Raw genomic sequence first — 15,053 nt, forward strand, 5'->3', positions numbered from 1 at the left:
AGCTGTGTATGTACCTGACACATTTCAATAGATATGATAAATTGAGATTGTTATTTAAAAATGCTATCAGGAAGTTATCAGAAAAATTCTAGCTATTGCTGCGTTCAATTGTGTTTTATGTGTGATGATTTTACATTCATTTTATAATTAAACTAAAATTATGGATTTAATCCCTTGATTGCAGCCTCTTTGTCCCAAAGAGCTGTGGCACTTTGTTCATCAGTGTTATGGAAATGAACTTGGTCTGACTAGTGACGATGAAGATTATGTTCCCCCAGATGATGACTTCAACACAATGGGGTGAGGAAACATTTTCTTTCCTTTGAACAAATCCATTTTCCCTTGTACCAATTTACCATGGCATAAAATCAAGAGACCTGGTAGAACCATGCGGAAGTGGAGACTATTGAATATATCATACTGTGTACCAAGTGATAATTATTGTACCAAGTAATAATCATCCCTTAAAGCTATGCTCTCTGGTATTTAAATTTTCCATCATGGGAATAAGGTTCTAACTATGTACCCTATCTATGCCTCTCATAATGTTAAATGCTTCTTTCAGGTCTTCTCGTAACCGCCAGCGTTCCAGAGAAAATAATCTAAATCTGTCCCAAATTCCTCTGGTCACAGACCTCCAACTGAAAATTGTTTTTCCACCACAACCCTCTGTCTTCTATCAGTAGGCCAGTTTTGAATCCATAAGACTGTACACTATTAATCCTGTACATCTTACTGATCCAGAGACTTTAATAAATGCCTTACCAAATCCTTGCTGCCAATATCCACCATCTATGCTCATAGATCATCTTCATCACTTCAAAACATTGGATCATCAGTAAGACACGTTGCAAGAAGCCTTCTTGAATACACCTCATCAATTCTACCCTACCAAAGTATTTGGCACTGAGCAAGTCCCAATCAACATTGGGGAAGTTAAAGATAGTTACTAGACAGTAACAGAAAAGAAAGTTTGTCATAGCTCTAGTCCAATATACATGTGTATTCTGCAGTTGTATGAAATGTTGTATACTTTATATCTGACAGGTTTTGCGAGGAGATCCCAGTGGAAGAAGTAGAGGTCCTTGATAACTCATCTAAAAGCAGCATAGAAGTAAAGACGGATTGCAGTCCTCAGATGCACAAGAAATCAGTCACAAACAGCACACTAACCTCTACAGGGAGCAATGAGGCTCCTTCCTCAGTATGTGATCTTTTTAATTCACCACCAGAAAATCAGTTCAATAACATCAAATAGTAACATTGCAAATCGGACATAAGAAAAAACTTTCTACAGAGCATTTAAAATTGTAAAATCAATGTTAAATTACGGAAAATACATTTCAAGTACCAGAATTAGAGGATAAGTAATTTTAAAATAATCCATTCACTTCCCGTATATTTAAGTTAAATGTAACGAACTCCAGTGACTCACTTGTTGCAAACTAAACATGAAAAACAATGCAAAACAAGAAGAATGTGATAAATGTTGTTTTTTATTTTGTCTATCAGAACACCAGCATTGCATGTAATCTCAAACTGTGTCCCACGAAATGCACCCTTTATGCCTCACTCTTCCAAAAGTTCAAGGTCTCAAGATCTGCCCATCATCAAAATAATTAAGTTTGCCTTAAATACAATATTTATCTTCGATCTGATTTGTCAGACTAAAGCAAATTTGATAATCGATAATATAAAGCAATTACCCACCAGGGTACTGTCATGTGCACCTTCAAAACCTGCAGAGGAGAGGGCTAAAAAATAATCAAAATTCAAGCTTTTATTTCAGCATTATGTTGTTAAATGATCACAGCCAGGTTGATAGAATGGACACTACAATCAGTGCAATTAGTCCAAGCTGAGGGAAATCAACAGATTTCTTCTATTGACGATACTCACAAATTGCTGGAGTAACTCAGCAGGTCAAGCAGCATTGCTGGAGAAAAGGTATGGGCAACGTTTCAGGTAGAGACCCTCTGAGTTACTCCAGCATTTTGTGTCTATCTTCAGTGTAAAGCAGCATCTGCAGTTCCTTCCTACTACTTCCTGCTAATGGATATTTAACAGATTCCTTCTACTAATGGATACTTAAAGATTCTTGTAGGAAACGGTGTCTTTATAGATTCCAGATAATACAGGATCAAACTAATCTGAGCTGTTCCTCTGGTTAACTCGTCAGCAGCAAATATTTTCTTGGTTTGCCACATCTGAAGAACCAGAAAATACTCCTGCAACTGTACTTTGAATGTTCTTAATCTTTTAAAGAAGACAAGGGAAATTTAAAAAAGAAAGAATTACATCAGCTTTGCTCAAACATCTATTTTTATTTTGAATTTAAAAATGCCTAAATTGCAAGTTAGTTAGCATGTGATTGTGTAATTGGATCAGTAATCAGATATATAAAATAAAACTAACAGATTTCTCTTGAAGATAGATATCAGTTGTAAAAGCTGAGGCAAATTAAATTTGTAATATATTAAACTGATCAGCTGCTACCTCAATATGATAACAACAATTATGCCTCAATTAGGATAACAACATCTGGTAATTTGTTAAAATTTCCCAAGATTTTAGAACTACGCTGCAAGTTGAATTCCTTTAATTTTTGTTGTTGCAGTTTGATGGTATTACAGCAGAAGATGAAGTTGATTTTCAGCTAGTAGGTGAAATCGCAGCTCTTCAGGTCATTGGCAAGAATGAAATCAATTTGGCTGTAAACTCTCCATCTCTGGACTTCAATGATAACGAGGACATTCCAACAGAGTTGAGTGACTCTTCAGAAACACACGACGAGGGTATGTCATTACACCCGTGAATCTACGATTACTTTCAATGATGGTTTACCATCAATTCTGAGCCAAGTTATGGATTGGACTGGAGGGTAGGGTAGTCAATAATTAAAATAAGATTTCAACCATTGGTAGATATGATGCAGACAATGAAACTAATCCTGTTATATTGATCGACTATCATGCTGAAAATGTGAACTTTGCGGGAGTTATTTTAAATTAGCCAAGGCATGTTTTACTTAATTTTATTCAGTTTGATCTGCTTTGAAAACTGCATGGGAGCTAAGCTCTCTCACCATAAGATGGAAAAGAGCAGTCAGACCTTTTAAAATACATGGAATTTTGCATGTAAAATAGAGCACAGCAAAGCACCCTTGTTTATTTTGATTATCTAGAAATATGCACATTAATAAAATTTAGAATACTTGTCCCACCATACTTTAACAAAATGAATCACAATTATGAATACAAAGTATAGTTGAAGATGTGATGAAAACTGGAACACTCATTACAAAATTTTGTCCTGTTTTCACATTTATTTTTCCTGTCTCCATTCATTTCAGTGGGACTAACTACAGCTGATTTTAAAAAACTGAAGACAGGTACGGAACCATTAAAGATAAACAATCTTTTGAGAATTTAAGATTATTTCATACATCCTTTTGTGTCTTGTAAATATTTGAAAGGTTTCATACCTATTGGGGGAATTCAACCCATTTTAAAATAAATGGTCAAATCTAATTGCACATTTAGAAATGTAAATTCTACAGATAACATCCCCAAATTTGTTATTCATGTTCAGGACAGAATTTATAGCTTATCTTTAGAATCACTGCACAAGCTGTCTTATTTGTTTATGGTATAACATGGCAGACATCCCTCACTATGGTTTATCCCTCCATTCCCCAAGTTATATATTCGCCACATGCTCCTCATGTGGAATTATTCACTTGCATATTAAGCTTTCCACAGACAGCAATTCCTCTGACTCTTCCCCGTTTCTCTCTTTCCCTACTAAGTAGTTGTTTAGCAAGTTTATTTCAGCTAGATTCTCAACTCCAGCAAAAAGAAATGTTATGTAGGGATTTTCTTTTTGTTCCAAATTAATGGTCTGGAACAGGAGCCTTCACGATCCTTGTGGAAAGTCATGGGTAGAATAATATACAAAATGAAGGATTGTGTTGCCGAATGGACATTTTGCAATTTTAATTTTAAATGGGGTTGAAATTCCCTTCTTCTAAATAAACTGAACATATTACTGCATGTAAGCAACGCTATTAGAAGTTACTGCATTTGTAATACTGTTTTACTTTTACAATTCCCTATGTTCACAAGTGACTTGCAGGATGTTATAAATAAAATAGAAATTGGGCACTGCAATTTTATTTTTATTTTAAATCCGTTTTTTGACCTGCATGGTTGTTTCTATCTGATTTAAACTGAGCCCCAAAGTTGACACATGATGTGGATCATTTATTGATAATCAATATGAATAAAAACATCTGTGTTTTTGGTTTAAAATAGCTACTTTAAATTATCATACAAGAGCAGATGTTCGCAAAATTAAAACTTTAAATGTGATGTTGACCAGAAATTGTTGCAGGTGGATTATTACTAGACAACGCAGAATTCAAAACAAAGCATATTATTACTTCTGAACTGTAAGATTAAATCTAAGCCAGAAAAGACTTTGTGTTAATTGTTTGGGATATCAACACTGATAACTATTATTAACTCTACCAGGTAACTCTACCAGGTCAGTTACTTTAATTGCTCATTTCCCCAATGGAATAGCTTAATAAGTGGATGCTCCCTAACCCACAGCCTCTCCCACTAAGAAGGAAAAGGGCAAGGTGAGAGGGGAAAGATTTATTTGGAACCTGAGGAGCAACTTTTTCACGCAGAGGGTGGTATGTATATAGAATGGGCTGCCAGATGAAGTGGTTGAGGAGGGTACAATAATACCATTCAAAATCAATATGTTAAGGAAAGTTTGGAAAGATATGTGTCAAATATGCACAGATGTGACCATCTTGGGTGGCCACTTGTTGGGCTAAATGGCCTGTTTTCATGCTGTGTGACGCATCTGCATGTTGCCCACAAATCATCCTGACTTGGGCATTGTCACCATTACTCTGATGTCACGGATCTAAACTCTAGAGCACCCTTTCCAGAAGTGCTGGGTGAATCTTCACTAGAGGAACTGCAGTGGTTCAGGAGTATCTGCACCACATTCTCAAGGACAGTTGGGGGCTGGAAGTGAATGGACCTTGTTCAGGTCTATGAATAAATTAAAAACCATGTTTGGTTATCTCCCATTAAAGTTATATTGATTTTAGTTGGCAAATAACTTGTTAATGTACAAAGAGAGTCTTCATTTTTTTTTGTTCTATTGAATAATGAAGGAATCACCAGGAATATGCCAAGATAATATGCAGCTGGTTAGATTGAATTATTGGAGACCTCGCCATCTGAAGCTTTCTCTCATAGGTCCACAATTATTGAACTATTGTAACTGTATATTAGGACATACAGCGCCCTCCATAATGTTTGGGACAAAGACCCATCATTTATTTATTTGCCTCTGTACTCCACAATTTGAGATTTGTGATAGAAAAAAAAATCACATGTGGTTAACGTGCACATTGTCAGATTTTATTAAAGGGTATTTTTATACATTTGGTTTCACCATGTAGAAATTACAGCTGTGTTTATACATAGTCCCTCCATTTCAGGGCACCATAATGTTCGGGACACATGGCTTCACATGTGGTTGTAATTGCTCAGGTGTGTTTAATTGCCTCCTTCATGCAGGTATAAGAGACCTCTCAGCACCTAATCTTTCCTCCAGTCTTTGTACCACCTTTGGAAACTTTTATTGCTGTTTTCAATATGACGACCAAAGTTGTGCCAATGAAAGTCAAATAAGCCATTATAAGACTGAGAAACAAGAATAAAACTGTTAGAGACATCAGCCATACCGTAGGCTTACCAAAATCAACTGTTTGTGACATCATTAGGAAGAAAGAGAGCACCGGTGAGCTTACTAATCGCAAAGTGACTGGCAGGCCAAGTAAGACCTCCACAGCTGATAGAAGAATGATCTGTATAATAAAGAAAAATCCCCAAACACCTATCTGACAGATTAAAAAAACTCTTCAGGAGTCGGGTGTGGATTTGACAATGACCACTGTCCGCAGAATACTTCATGAACAGAAATACAGAGTCTACTACACTGCAAGGTGCATACAATTGGTTAGTCACAAAAATAGATGGCCAGGTTACAGTTTACCAAGAAGTACTTAAAAGAACAACCACGGTTCTTAAAAAAGGGCTTGTGGACAGATGAGACAATGATTAACTTATATCAGTGATGGCAAGAGCATAGTACGGAGGAGAGAAGGAACTGCCCAAGATCCAAAGCAACATTATGGTGCCCTGAAATGGATGGACTATGTATAAACAATGCTGTAATTTCTACATGGTGAAACCAAAATGTATAAAAATGGCCTTTATTAAAATCTGACAATGTGCACTTTAACCACATGTGATTTTTTTCTATTTCAAATCTCAAATTGTGGAGTACAGAGGCAAAGATATACATGATGGGTCTTTGTCCCAAACATTATGGAGGGCACTGTAAGACCAAATAAAACTAAAAAACAGATTTGCATGCAACTATATAGCATTTGTGCTCTCTGGTGCAAAGTCAACTTAAGTCTCATCTTATTTTTAACTCCCTGCCTTATTCCAGGTGAAGTGCAAGCATTCTATGAAGACCTCAATGGCCGACAATACATTAATGAGGTCTTTCATGTCAATGTGGACAGACTATATGATTTGCTCTTCACTGACTCTCAGTTTCTACGTGATTTCTTTGAGCAACGGCGGTTCACTGGTACAGTAACTTTAATTCAACCTGGTACAATTATATGTGGAGTATTCTGAATATCCAAATAATAGTATTATGTTTGATGAAGAAGAGATGGAAATGCTTTTTTTTTCAATCAATCAACCTTTATTGTCATCTTGCAAGCAACAGTTGTACAGTTGTCACACCTTGATGAACCATGGAGAATGAAAATTAATTACATGTCATTTTTTAATATCCTGAAAACTTTTACGTTAGAAAATGATCCAGATTATTGTTTCAATGTTAGACTGATATTATAAACCGATCTTCTGTGTCATTTGCTCATGATAACTTGAAGGACTTGGAATGCTGGGATAATAAGCATCTTGCCAATTAATAGACAATGGTATATTTTGATGTTATCATCCATTCCATTCTTCTATATGGGGCTTTGGATTTATAGTATTTATAATTAAATTATTTACATTATAGCAATTGGAGAAATACAGAAATAGAGTTGATTGGAGCATAGGATTTTTCCTGCACTGAAGGTAGAGGAATTGGAAGCTGCAAAATTGAAGCACAAAAGTTGAGTGTAGTTGCATTGTGATGAGTTTACATCCCATGCAAAGGTTAAAGGGAGGAAATAATTAAAATGTGAAAAATAATTCAAAACTGGCATTTAAAAATCCACAAAAGGAAGTAATGTTTTAAACAAGAATTAAAAATAGTGGGGGGCTTTTAAGCAAACAAAAATAATGCATCCACAATTTTTTATTTAAGATGTAAACCAAAACTTTCTTTATCAAAAATTCACCGTTCTACTTTTATGGCTAAAAATGCACATTTCCTAACTTTATGATTAAATGACCTACATTATTCACAATAAGCATTACTACTGTATACCTGCATTCTGGATGAAAAATTTATAACTGATAAAACCTGTCTTATTTCTCTTCAGATATGGTTAGTCATCCCTGGAAGAAGGAACTTAATGGCAATCAGACTCGAGTGATGTTATACACTATTGCTCTCTCAAATCCACTTGCGCCAAAAACTGCCACAGTCACAGAGACCCAGGTAAGACTTCCCATTGAGGTCATATAATGAAATATACTCAGGATTCAAGGATTCGGATCAATGAATGCAGGAAGCACATGGTGAAGTGCACAAATAACTATTTATTAAGGTAAACGCAAGTAAAACACAGAAAAACTATCAACGATTAATAAAATAACAATACAAAACAACAGGTTTCACGCCCCTCGTGTCTGCACTGTCTGGCACCGGCACATACCACGGTCCAAGCTCTCCCTCTCTCTCTCCCTCTCTTCTTGGTGAAGCTCTTTTCGCTCCCTGAAGATGAAGCCCATGCTCTCATGGTAGAAGCATGTATTTATATAATCTCTAAGAACAACATGTGATTATGTGTCAAATTAGCAGTCCTCCTTGGTACCATAATGGCGTGAGTTATGTATCCTATCAGACACCAAGCTAGTCTTGGGTGTCTATGGGAAAGCAAAGCTTATCTCAGTGCCCTCACAGGTGTCCTCATGATCTACTGGTCCCATTGAATTAGCCCAAGCATTCTTCAAAAACATCTACGTGATTTCCGAAGCAGGGTTGGAAATGTGCTGCTGCTAATTTTGCTGACAACTCCATATTAGCTCACATAGTCTGTTTAACCCTACATTACAGGTCACACTAAATGTAGCCTTGCTCACAACTTTAAAATCTAACCATTGATTCCTGGACATCTCAATATCTCTTCTCCACTGGTATTTGCACCAAAATCTACCAATGTCATGATACTGCAGATAGTTACCGATGTTAAATTATAATAAATGCCTTTAAGCACTGAAATATGCTGGACTTACTCCACAAACCTCAAAGCATGGTTAGTTTGGAACCTGTAATTTCAGGTTTCATTCACTCAGTAACTATTGCTTTGGTGACATTTTTTGTGGAGGATTAATCTTGGAATAAGCTTTACTATTGGCAATGTATATCATTTGACAATCATTCTATTATGATTAGTGTGATTTATGTCCTTGTTACAGACATTGTACAAAGCCAGCCAGGAGAGTGAATGTTATGTGATTGATGCCGAAGTGATTACACATGATGTTCCATATCATGATTATTTCTACACTATCAACAGATATAGCCTTACACGGGTCGCAAAAAACAAAAGCAGGCTGAGGTAAGGAGGGGTTTTTTTAATGTAGTATTTTTACAGAAACATTTTGACATTTATACAGTGGCAACTTTTAAATCTGGAAAGTGTCACAAATACATGTGGTTGCAATATTCATATTTTTATTTTTTCCCATGAGCAAGCGTCATTTAAAACCACCGAACATGGGTGATTATTGCATTCCCTACTTTTAGACTATTGAAATATAACTAGAATAGAAATTAATACCTGGCTGTTGACTATTGTGGAAAGTCCTAGAGATCATCCATTGGAGGATGTATAGAGGAATCTTGATGTACAGAGGGATCTTGGGGTCCAAGTCCATAACTCACTGAAAGTAGCAACACAAGCAGATTAGAGTATTAAAGATGGCATATGGATTGCTTGCTTTCATGGGTCAGGGAATTGAGTATCAGTCAGTAAGTCATGATGCGGCTTAATAGGACTTTAGATTGGGCTGCATTTGAATATTTGTATGGAATTCTGGTTGCCTCATTACAGGAAGGATATGGAAGCTTTGGGAAGAGCGCATGGAAAGTTTAACAGAATTATGCCTGGATTAGGGGATATTAGCTACAGGAAAACATTGGGCAGACTTGGATTGTTTGCTTTGTAATGCCAGAGGTTGCGTGGAGACCTGATAGAAGTATATACAATTATGAGAGGTATAGATAGGGTAGATAGTCAAGAACATTCATTCCCAGGATGAAAACATCAAATACTAGAGGGAATAGCTTTAAAGTGAGAGGGGTAAAGTTTAAATGAGATTTGCAAGGCGAGTTTTTTTTACACAGAGGTTAGTGAATGCCTAGAATGCACTGCTGGGGGTGGTGGTTGAGGCAGACACTTTCAAAGCATTTAAGAAACGTTTCGATAGGCATATGGATACGCATGGAAAACACAGCGACCAGGGGCCACGCGCACGGGGGGCACAGCTGAGTCTCCCGCTCCGGGGGAAGCCGGTAAAAAGAAGTGGTGCTTCTACCACCAACACTGGAGTTCCGAGGCCTGCCAATGCTGCTCACCCTGTTTGTTTCCGGGAAATGCCGGGGCTGGCCGCCCGTAACCATCTCGGCGATCGGCCAGATACACCGCCTATACGCATGGGACCGGCACTCAGGACGACGATTCCTGGTGGACACAGGGGCGGAAGTCAGCATTTTTCCCCCATCGGGGGTGGACACTTGTTCCGGGAAGCAGGGGCTCTCATTAACTGCCGCGAATGGCAGCACCATAAGGACTTACGGCGTCCGCACAATCCTGCTCACCTTTGCCACTTGCCATTTTACCTGGCCGTTCACTGTTGCCGACGTGTCCCAGCCGCTGCTGGGCATCGATTTCCTGTGGGCTCAATCACTGTAGGTCAATGTGAGGGAGCAACGCTTCATTCGTCTTCACTTCTGGTTCCGTGCCTCTGGTTCTGGTGGAGGTCCTGTGGCGGCCCTTGGTTGTTAGCCAGTCGTGGTGCGAACCCTTGGCTCTGGGAGTTGGTTGACGTGACTTGGTTTGGCGGGAAGAGCGAGTCACGGTTCTCCCCTGGGTTATATATACTGCTGGTAACACCCTTGCCCCTTGTTGTGGTTGTGAGAGCTGTTCTGTGTTAATCTAATAAAGACCACTTGTTTGACAACACGTGTCTCGCTATATACTGATAATTAACTGAACCAATAATGCAGAAAGAATCAGTATTTCATAAATGTTCCCACACAGGAAACATGTGAATCTTTGCTGATGTTCTTATTAATCCTGGATCTGAAAAGTATCTCTCAACGATAATCTTAAAAAATATTTTTTGCTTTTCATCATATGTAAATGACTACTGTTTATTCACAAAAAATATAATGGTGGTTTGGAATTCTCCCCAGTTCTCTCGATTTCAGAACTGAGATTGATAGATTTTTTATAAATCTAAAGTATTAGTGACTATCGAAACTAAGTAAAGCATATCTACCTTCATCCAATTAAGTGGGAGAAGCAATTCCCATTCCTGAAATTCTGATACTTTCCAATACTGGCAGATAAAACCAAAAAGACACTCTATCAAGTGCCCAAGCGCAGTCATCAATTCTTCATAAACCTATATGCATGTGGAGCGTTCTGCAATTTGTGTGCCTGTCTTCTGCATTATCAACATTTTCGCATGAAATAGTTGTTGAACCCATTTTGTCACCAAATTACAAATTATATTTATCTTAATGGGCACTAGACAGACCAAAAAAATGTCTTGCATCTTAGCAAGGGTAAGATCCAAGTCATTCACACAGATTTTGAGGTAAATAATTTTATCATATAGTTGCAATGAGATTTGCTTTTATAAATAAAAACATATGTTTTTGCACAATAATAAAACTGTAAACATATTCTATAATGAACTAACTATAAACTTCTTGTATCTAGGATATCCACAGAACTAAAGTATAGGAAACAGCCTTGGGGGTTGGTGAAATCGTTTATTGAGAAGAATTTCTGGAGTGGTTTAGATGACTACTTCAGACATTTAGGTGAGGAACATTTAATTTTCATTTCTGATGAAAAGTCATCCCAAAAGTTTCTCTCCTCTTGGATGCCGCCTGACCTGCTGAATAATTCCAGCATTTTCTGTTTTGTTTCTGATTTCCAGTGGTATTCTGATGTTTTCATTTTCTCTCCTATTTCACTCCTATTTACAATTTTAGCTATTCTGCTGGACTTGGATCATCTAATTGCTGTCTTTCACTTATACTCCTTACTGTTAAGAGTTAGGTTCACCCCTGTGGCCATCATAGCCAAACTGGATCATGTTCCGTTTCTCCTAGTGTAGTTTCTTTGGATGGATACTAACTGTTGATCAGGTGCGAGAACTTCACATAATATTTCTGAAACTAATGTGAGCACATTAACAGCAAGCAAGATTAATATTTACCAACATTTAAAATAAACATTATCGGAACAGGAGTGAACAATTTGTGGCCGCTTCAATCTTGTTAATATTGTAAGTAAATTTGCAGATGACATTTGTGATGTTGTAGACAGTGAGAAAGGTTATCTAAGTTTACAACAAGATCTAGATCAAGCTGGGATAAGGCATAGCAAATGCAATTTAACTCTGACAAGTGTGAGATGTTGCACATTGGTATCTCAAACTAGGCCAGGACTTGCACATTAACTGATAGAGTCCTGGAGCGTGTATAAGAACAGCGAGCTCGAGGAGTACAGATACGCAGTTCCCTAAAAGTGGCATGTCAGGTAGATATTATGGAGAAGAACGTGATGGCAGGCTTGCCTTCATTGTGAAAGGTGTTGCATTTTAAAGTTGTTACGTCATGATGCAAGTCATTGGTGAGACCACACTCAGAGTACTGTGTGAACTTCTAGTTGCCCAGCTATAAGAAAGAATGTCACTAAGGTGGAAAGGGTGCAAAAGAGATTCACCAGGATGTTACCTAGGCTTGTCGGCCTTGGAAAGGTTGGATGGGCTGGGACATATTGCTTTAGAGTGTAGGAAATTGAGGCGTGACCTTATTGAAATGTACAAGATCATAAGGGGCAGGGATGAAATTAAATCTTTTTTTCCAGGCTGTGGGCTTCTAAATTTAGACGGTAATGGGTTTAAGTAGAGAGGGGAGAGATTTGAGAGGGACCTCAGGGGCAATGTTTTCCACTTGGAGTGTAGGGCTTATCTGGAATGAGCTGATAGAGGATGCTAGAGAAGCGAATACTATTACGACTTTTATGACATTTGGACGAATCAATGGATAGGAAGGATTTAGGGAGGTTTGGGCCAAATGCAGGCAAATGGAAGTAGCTCAGTAACTCAGAGTACTGTGTGAACTTCTAGTTGCCCAGCTATAAGAAAGAATGTCACTAAGGTGGAAAGGGTGCAAAAGAGATTCACCAGGATGTTACCTAGGCTTGTCGGCCTTGGAAAGGTTGGATGGGCTGGGACATATTGCTTTAGAGTGTAGGAAATTGAGGCGTGACCTTATTGAAATGTACAAGATCATATGGGGCAGGGTCGACATGGACATAGTGTCTGTATCCGTTGCTGTACAAATCTATGACTCTCTTTGTCGTGTACTGCAATTTTACATTGAATGTCCACACACATCTCCAGTGACCTGGGTTGAATTTTGACTTTGTGCGGTCCATGTAAAATATATATGTTCTCCATATGACTAAATGGATTTCCCCTTGATACTCCAGTTTCCTCACACAGCCCAAAGACATGCTGGCAGTTGAATCAGCTTCAGCAAATGGTCTGTAGTGTTGGGGAGTGGCAGGAGAATCATGGAGAAATGATGGGTATGTGAGAGAGAATAGGATACTCAGAAATAAATGGAGGAATGTGACTGATGAGAATTCTCTGAGAGCTAGCATAGACTCAATGAGCCATATGCCCTCCTTCAGTGACCTAAGGAAATATGGAAAATGAAATTATTGGTGTAGTTGCAGGCAATTAAGTCAATAAGTTAATTTGACCGCAGTTTTTCGTTCCAGACGTGTTGCCTGAAGTAAGCATTTACAGCAAACGCTTATTTCAGATTTTCATGATTAGAAAAAATATTTTTTCAAATTTATGAGCAGTAATTAATGATTTGTCTCTTCATTGAATAATGGACTAACTGGGTCCTGCTGTTTTAATGGTTGCACATAATTTTTGAACCGCTGAGGGTCCAAATATGTAACATGTCTCACCCCATGGAACTGAAAGGTAACCAGTAGCAGCTAGGCAACAGATCCTGAGGCCCTGACTCTAACCTGCTACGAGGACCTTTCGACAGCTCTCTGCTTTCAAGAAATTTGGAACTGCTCTTAAATGTCTTTGGCGATCAGAAACTGGTAAAAGTAGCTCAAAAAATTAATATAATTTAAAATATACAATTATTAAAAATAAATTATATGTTTACTTAAAAAAATATTAGGTGATAGAGCTTAATTAAAGGTGTTAACATTAAGCAAAATAAAATTATCTCTTTTCAATCGAGAACCGTGAATGAGTTTGTGAAAACCATGGCTGACGTAGAGCTGACAGGACAGATGTACATTCAACCCCTCTGCTCAGGATGTCTGAGTACATACCCATACCTACTATTAATTCTACTGGTAGTGTGAGAGGACAGATATAACTCGCCATTATTTCTCAGTGAAACGTCCAAATCGTGAGGAGCATGATTTATCCTAATATTTAATCAAAGTCAATTTTCTTTGCTGTACTTTGCGTTGAATACATTCCAGATTTGATTTTTCCACAGAAATTGAGCTTGCAAAAGTAGAGAAACAATATGCTGCTGAACTGCACAGGCAATCTCCAAAAGATAAAAGCAACAAATCATCCACAATTCGGCGGAGAAAACGGCCTCACATACATGTGCGAGGTCAACACCTCGACGAAACTGCCAGTCCTGTTACTACACCAACTGACGAAGAGATGGGCCAGAGGATTAAACATGTGGCAGGTAAAAGTTTGATCCATTGTTTTAGCTTAGTTTTTATTCCAAAAGGTTTTTGTGTTTTATTTCTGAGATTGCCTGTCAAGTAATTACATAGGAAAATGTAGTCAGGTTGCTAGGAGCTGTTTAACATTCAAACATTGTCAAATACATATCCATGTCTTCTTATCTCACATTTGTTTTCCTTTTCATCTCTGGCCTTTGTCCAACCATCTCCCAATCAAACTGTAGATTTTTACATAGTTCAAGGAATTTTTCCTCTAGTCACTATGATTGAAGACAGGGGTTCAGGAGATGAATGGAAACGTACTCACGAGTTCTCCACGAGACATTCAATGCCGTCCAAAAATAAATCTTCCAAACACAGTCTCTTAATTAATAGTTTCTTTAATGTAGCAGTAAAAACAGTAAGATATTCATCCAAACTTCTTCTTGGTTAAGTACGTTTTGATCTTACTCGTAGTCAAACTTGGGCATGGTGGAAAGATGTGACCTCTCCTCCATGCTTCTTCAAAACTAAACTAAACTAATTAATACTAGGGCGTCTGCCCAGAATCCCATCCGCAAACGCCTCAGACTACGTATGAATCCCACCCACATAATTACAGGCAGATAAAATTTAAAGGTAACTGGTTATAGTTATAACATGCTGAGTTAAGCTAAATGGCTACTACAGACCCCCCCCCCCCCCCTCCTCGCCTGTATTCAACCATAAACTACCAGACTTTGTCCTGTTCCCATCTCTTCCAGCTTCCACCGCCAAAATCTGAAGGGGTGCAACCCAA

At 37.9% G+C, this 15,053-nt stretch overlaps 1 protein-coding gene across 6 annotated transcripts in view; it reads left to right on the plus strand.

Moving 5' to 3' along the window:
• gramd1ba (GRAM domain containing 1Ba) overlaps positions 1 to 15,053 on the plus strand; it is a 360,885-nt gene that overhangs the window by 331,335 nt on the left and 14,497 nt on the right. For all 6 annotated transcript variants that reach the window (XM_055660784.1, XM_055660783.1, XM_055660782.1 and 3 more), the window contains 9 exons: positions 185 to 300; positions 1,048 to 1,204; positions 2,618 to 2,795; positions 3,353 to 3,391; positions 6,544 to 6,687; positions 7,604 to 7,722; positions 8,703 to 8,845; positions 11,237 to 11,340; positions 14,071 to 14,274. In XM_055660784.1, coding sequence (XP_055516759.1) covers positions 185 to 300; positions 1,048 to 1,204; positions 2,618 to 2,795; positions 3,353 to 3,391; positions 6,544 to 6,687; positions 7,604 to 7,722; positions 8,703 to 8,845; positions 11,237 to 11,340; positions 14,071 to 14,274 — 1,204 coding nt within the window. The remainder of the gene's footprint in view (positions 1 to 184; positions 301 to 1,047; positions 1,205 to 2,617; positions 2,796 to 3,352; positions 3,392 to 6,543; positions 6,688 to 7,603; positions 7,723 to 8,702; positions 8,846 to 11,236; positions 11,341 to 14,070; positions 14,275 to 15,053) is intronic.

This window comes from Leucoraja erinacea, chromosome 32 (assembly GCF_028641065.1).
Source record: "Leucoraja erinacea ecotype New England chromosome 32, Leri_hhj_1, whole genome shotgun sequence".
Classification (NCBI taxonomy): domain Eukaryota; kingdom Metazoa; phylum Chordata; class Chondrichthyes; order Rajiformes; family Rajidae; genus Leucoraja; species Leucoraja erinaceus.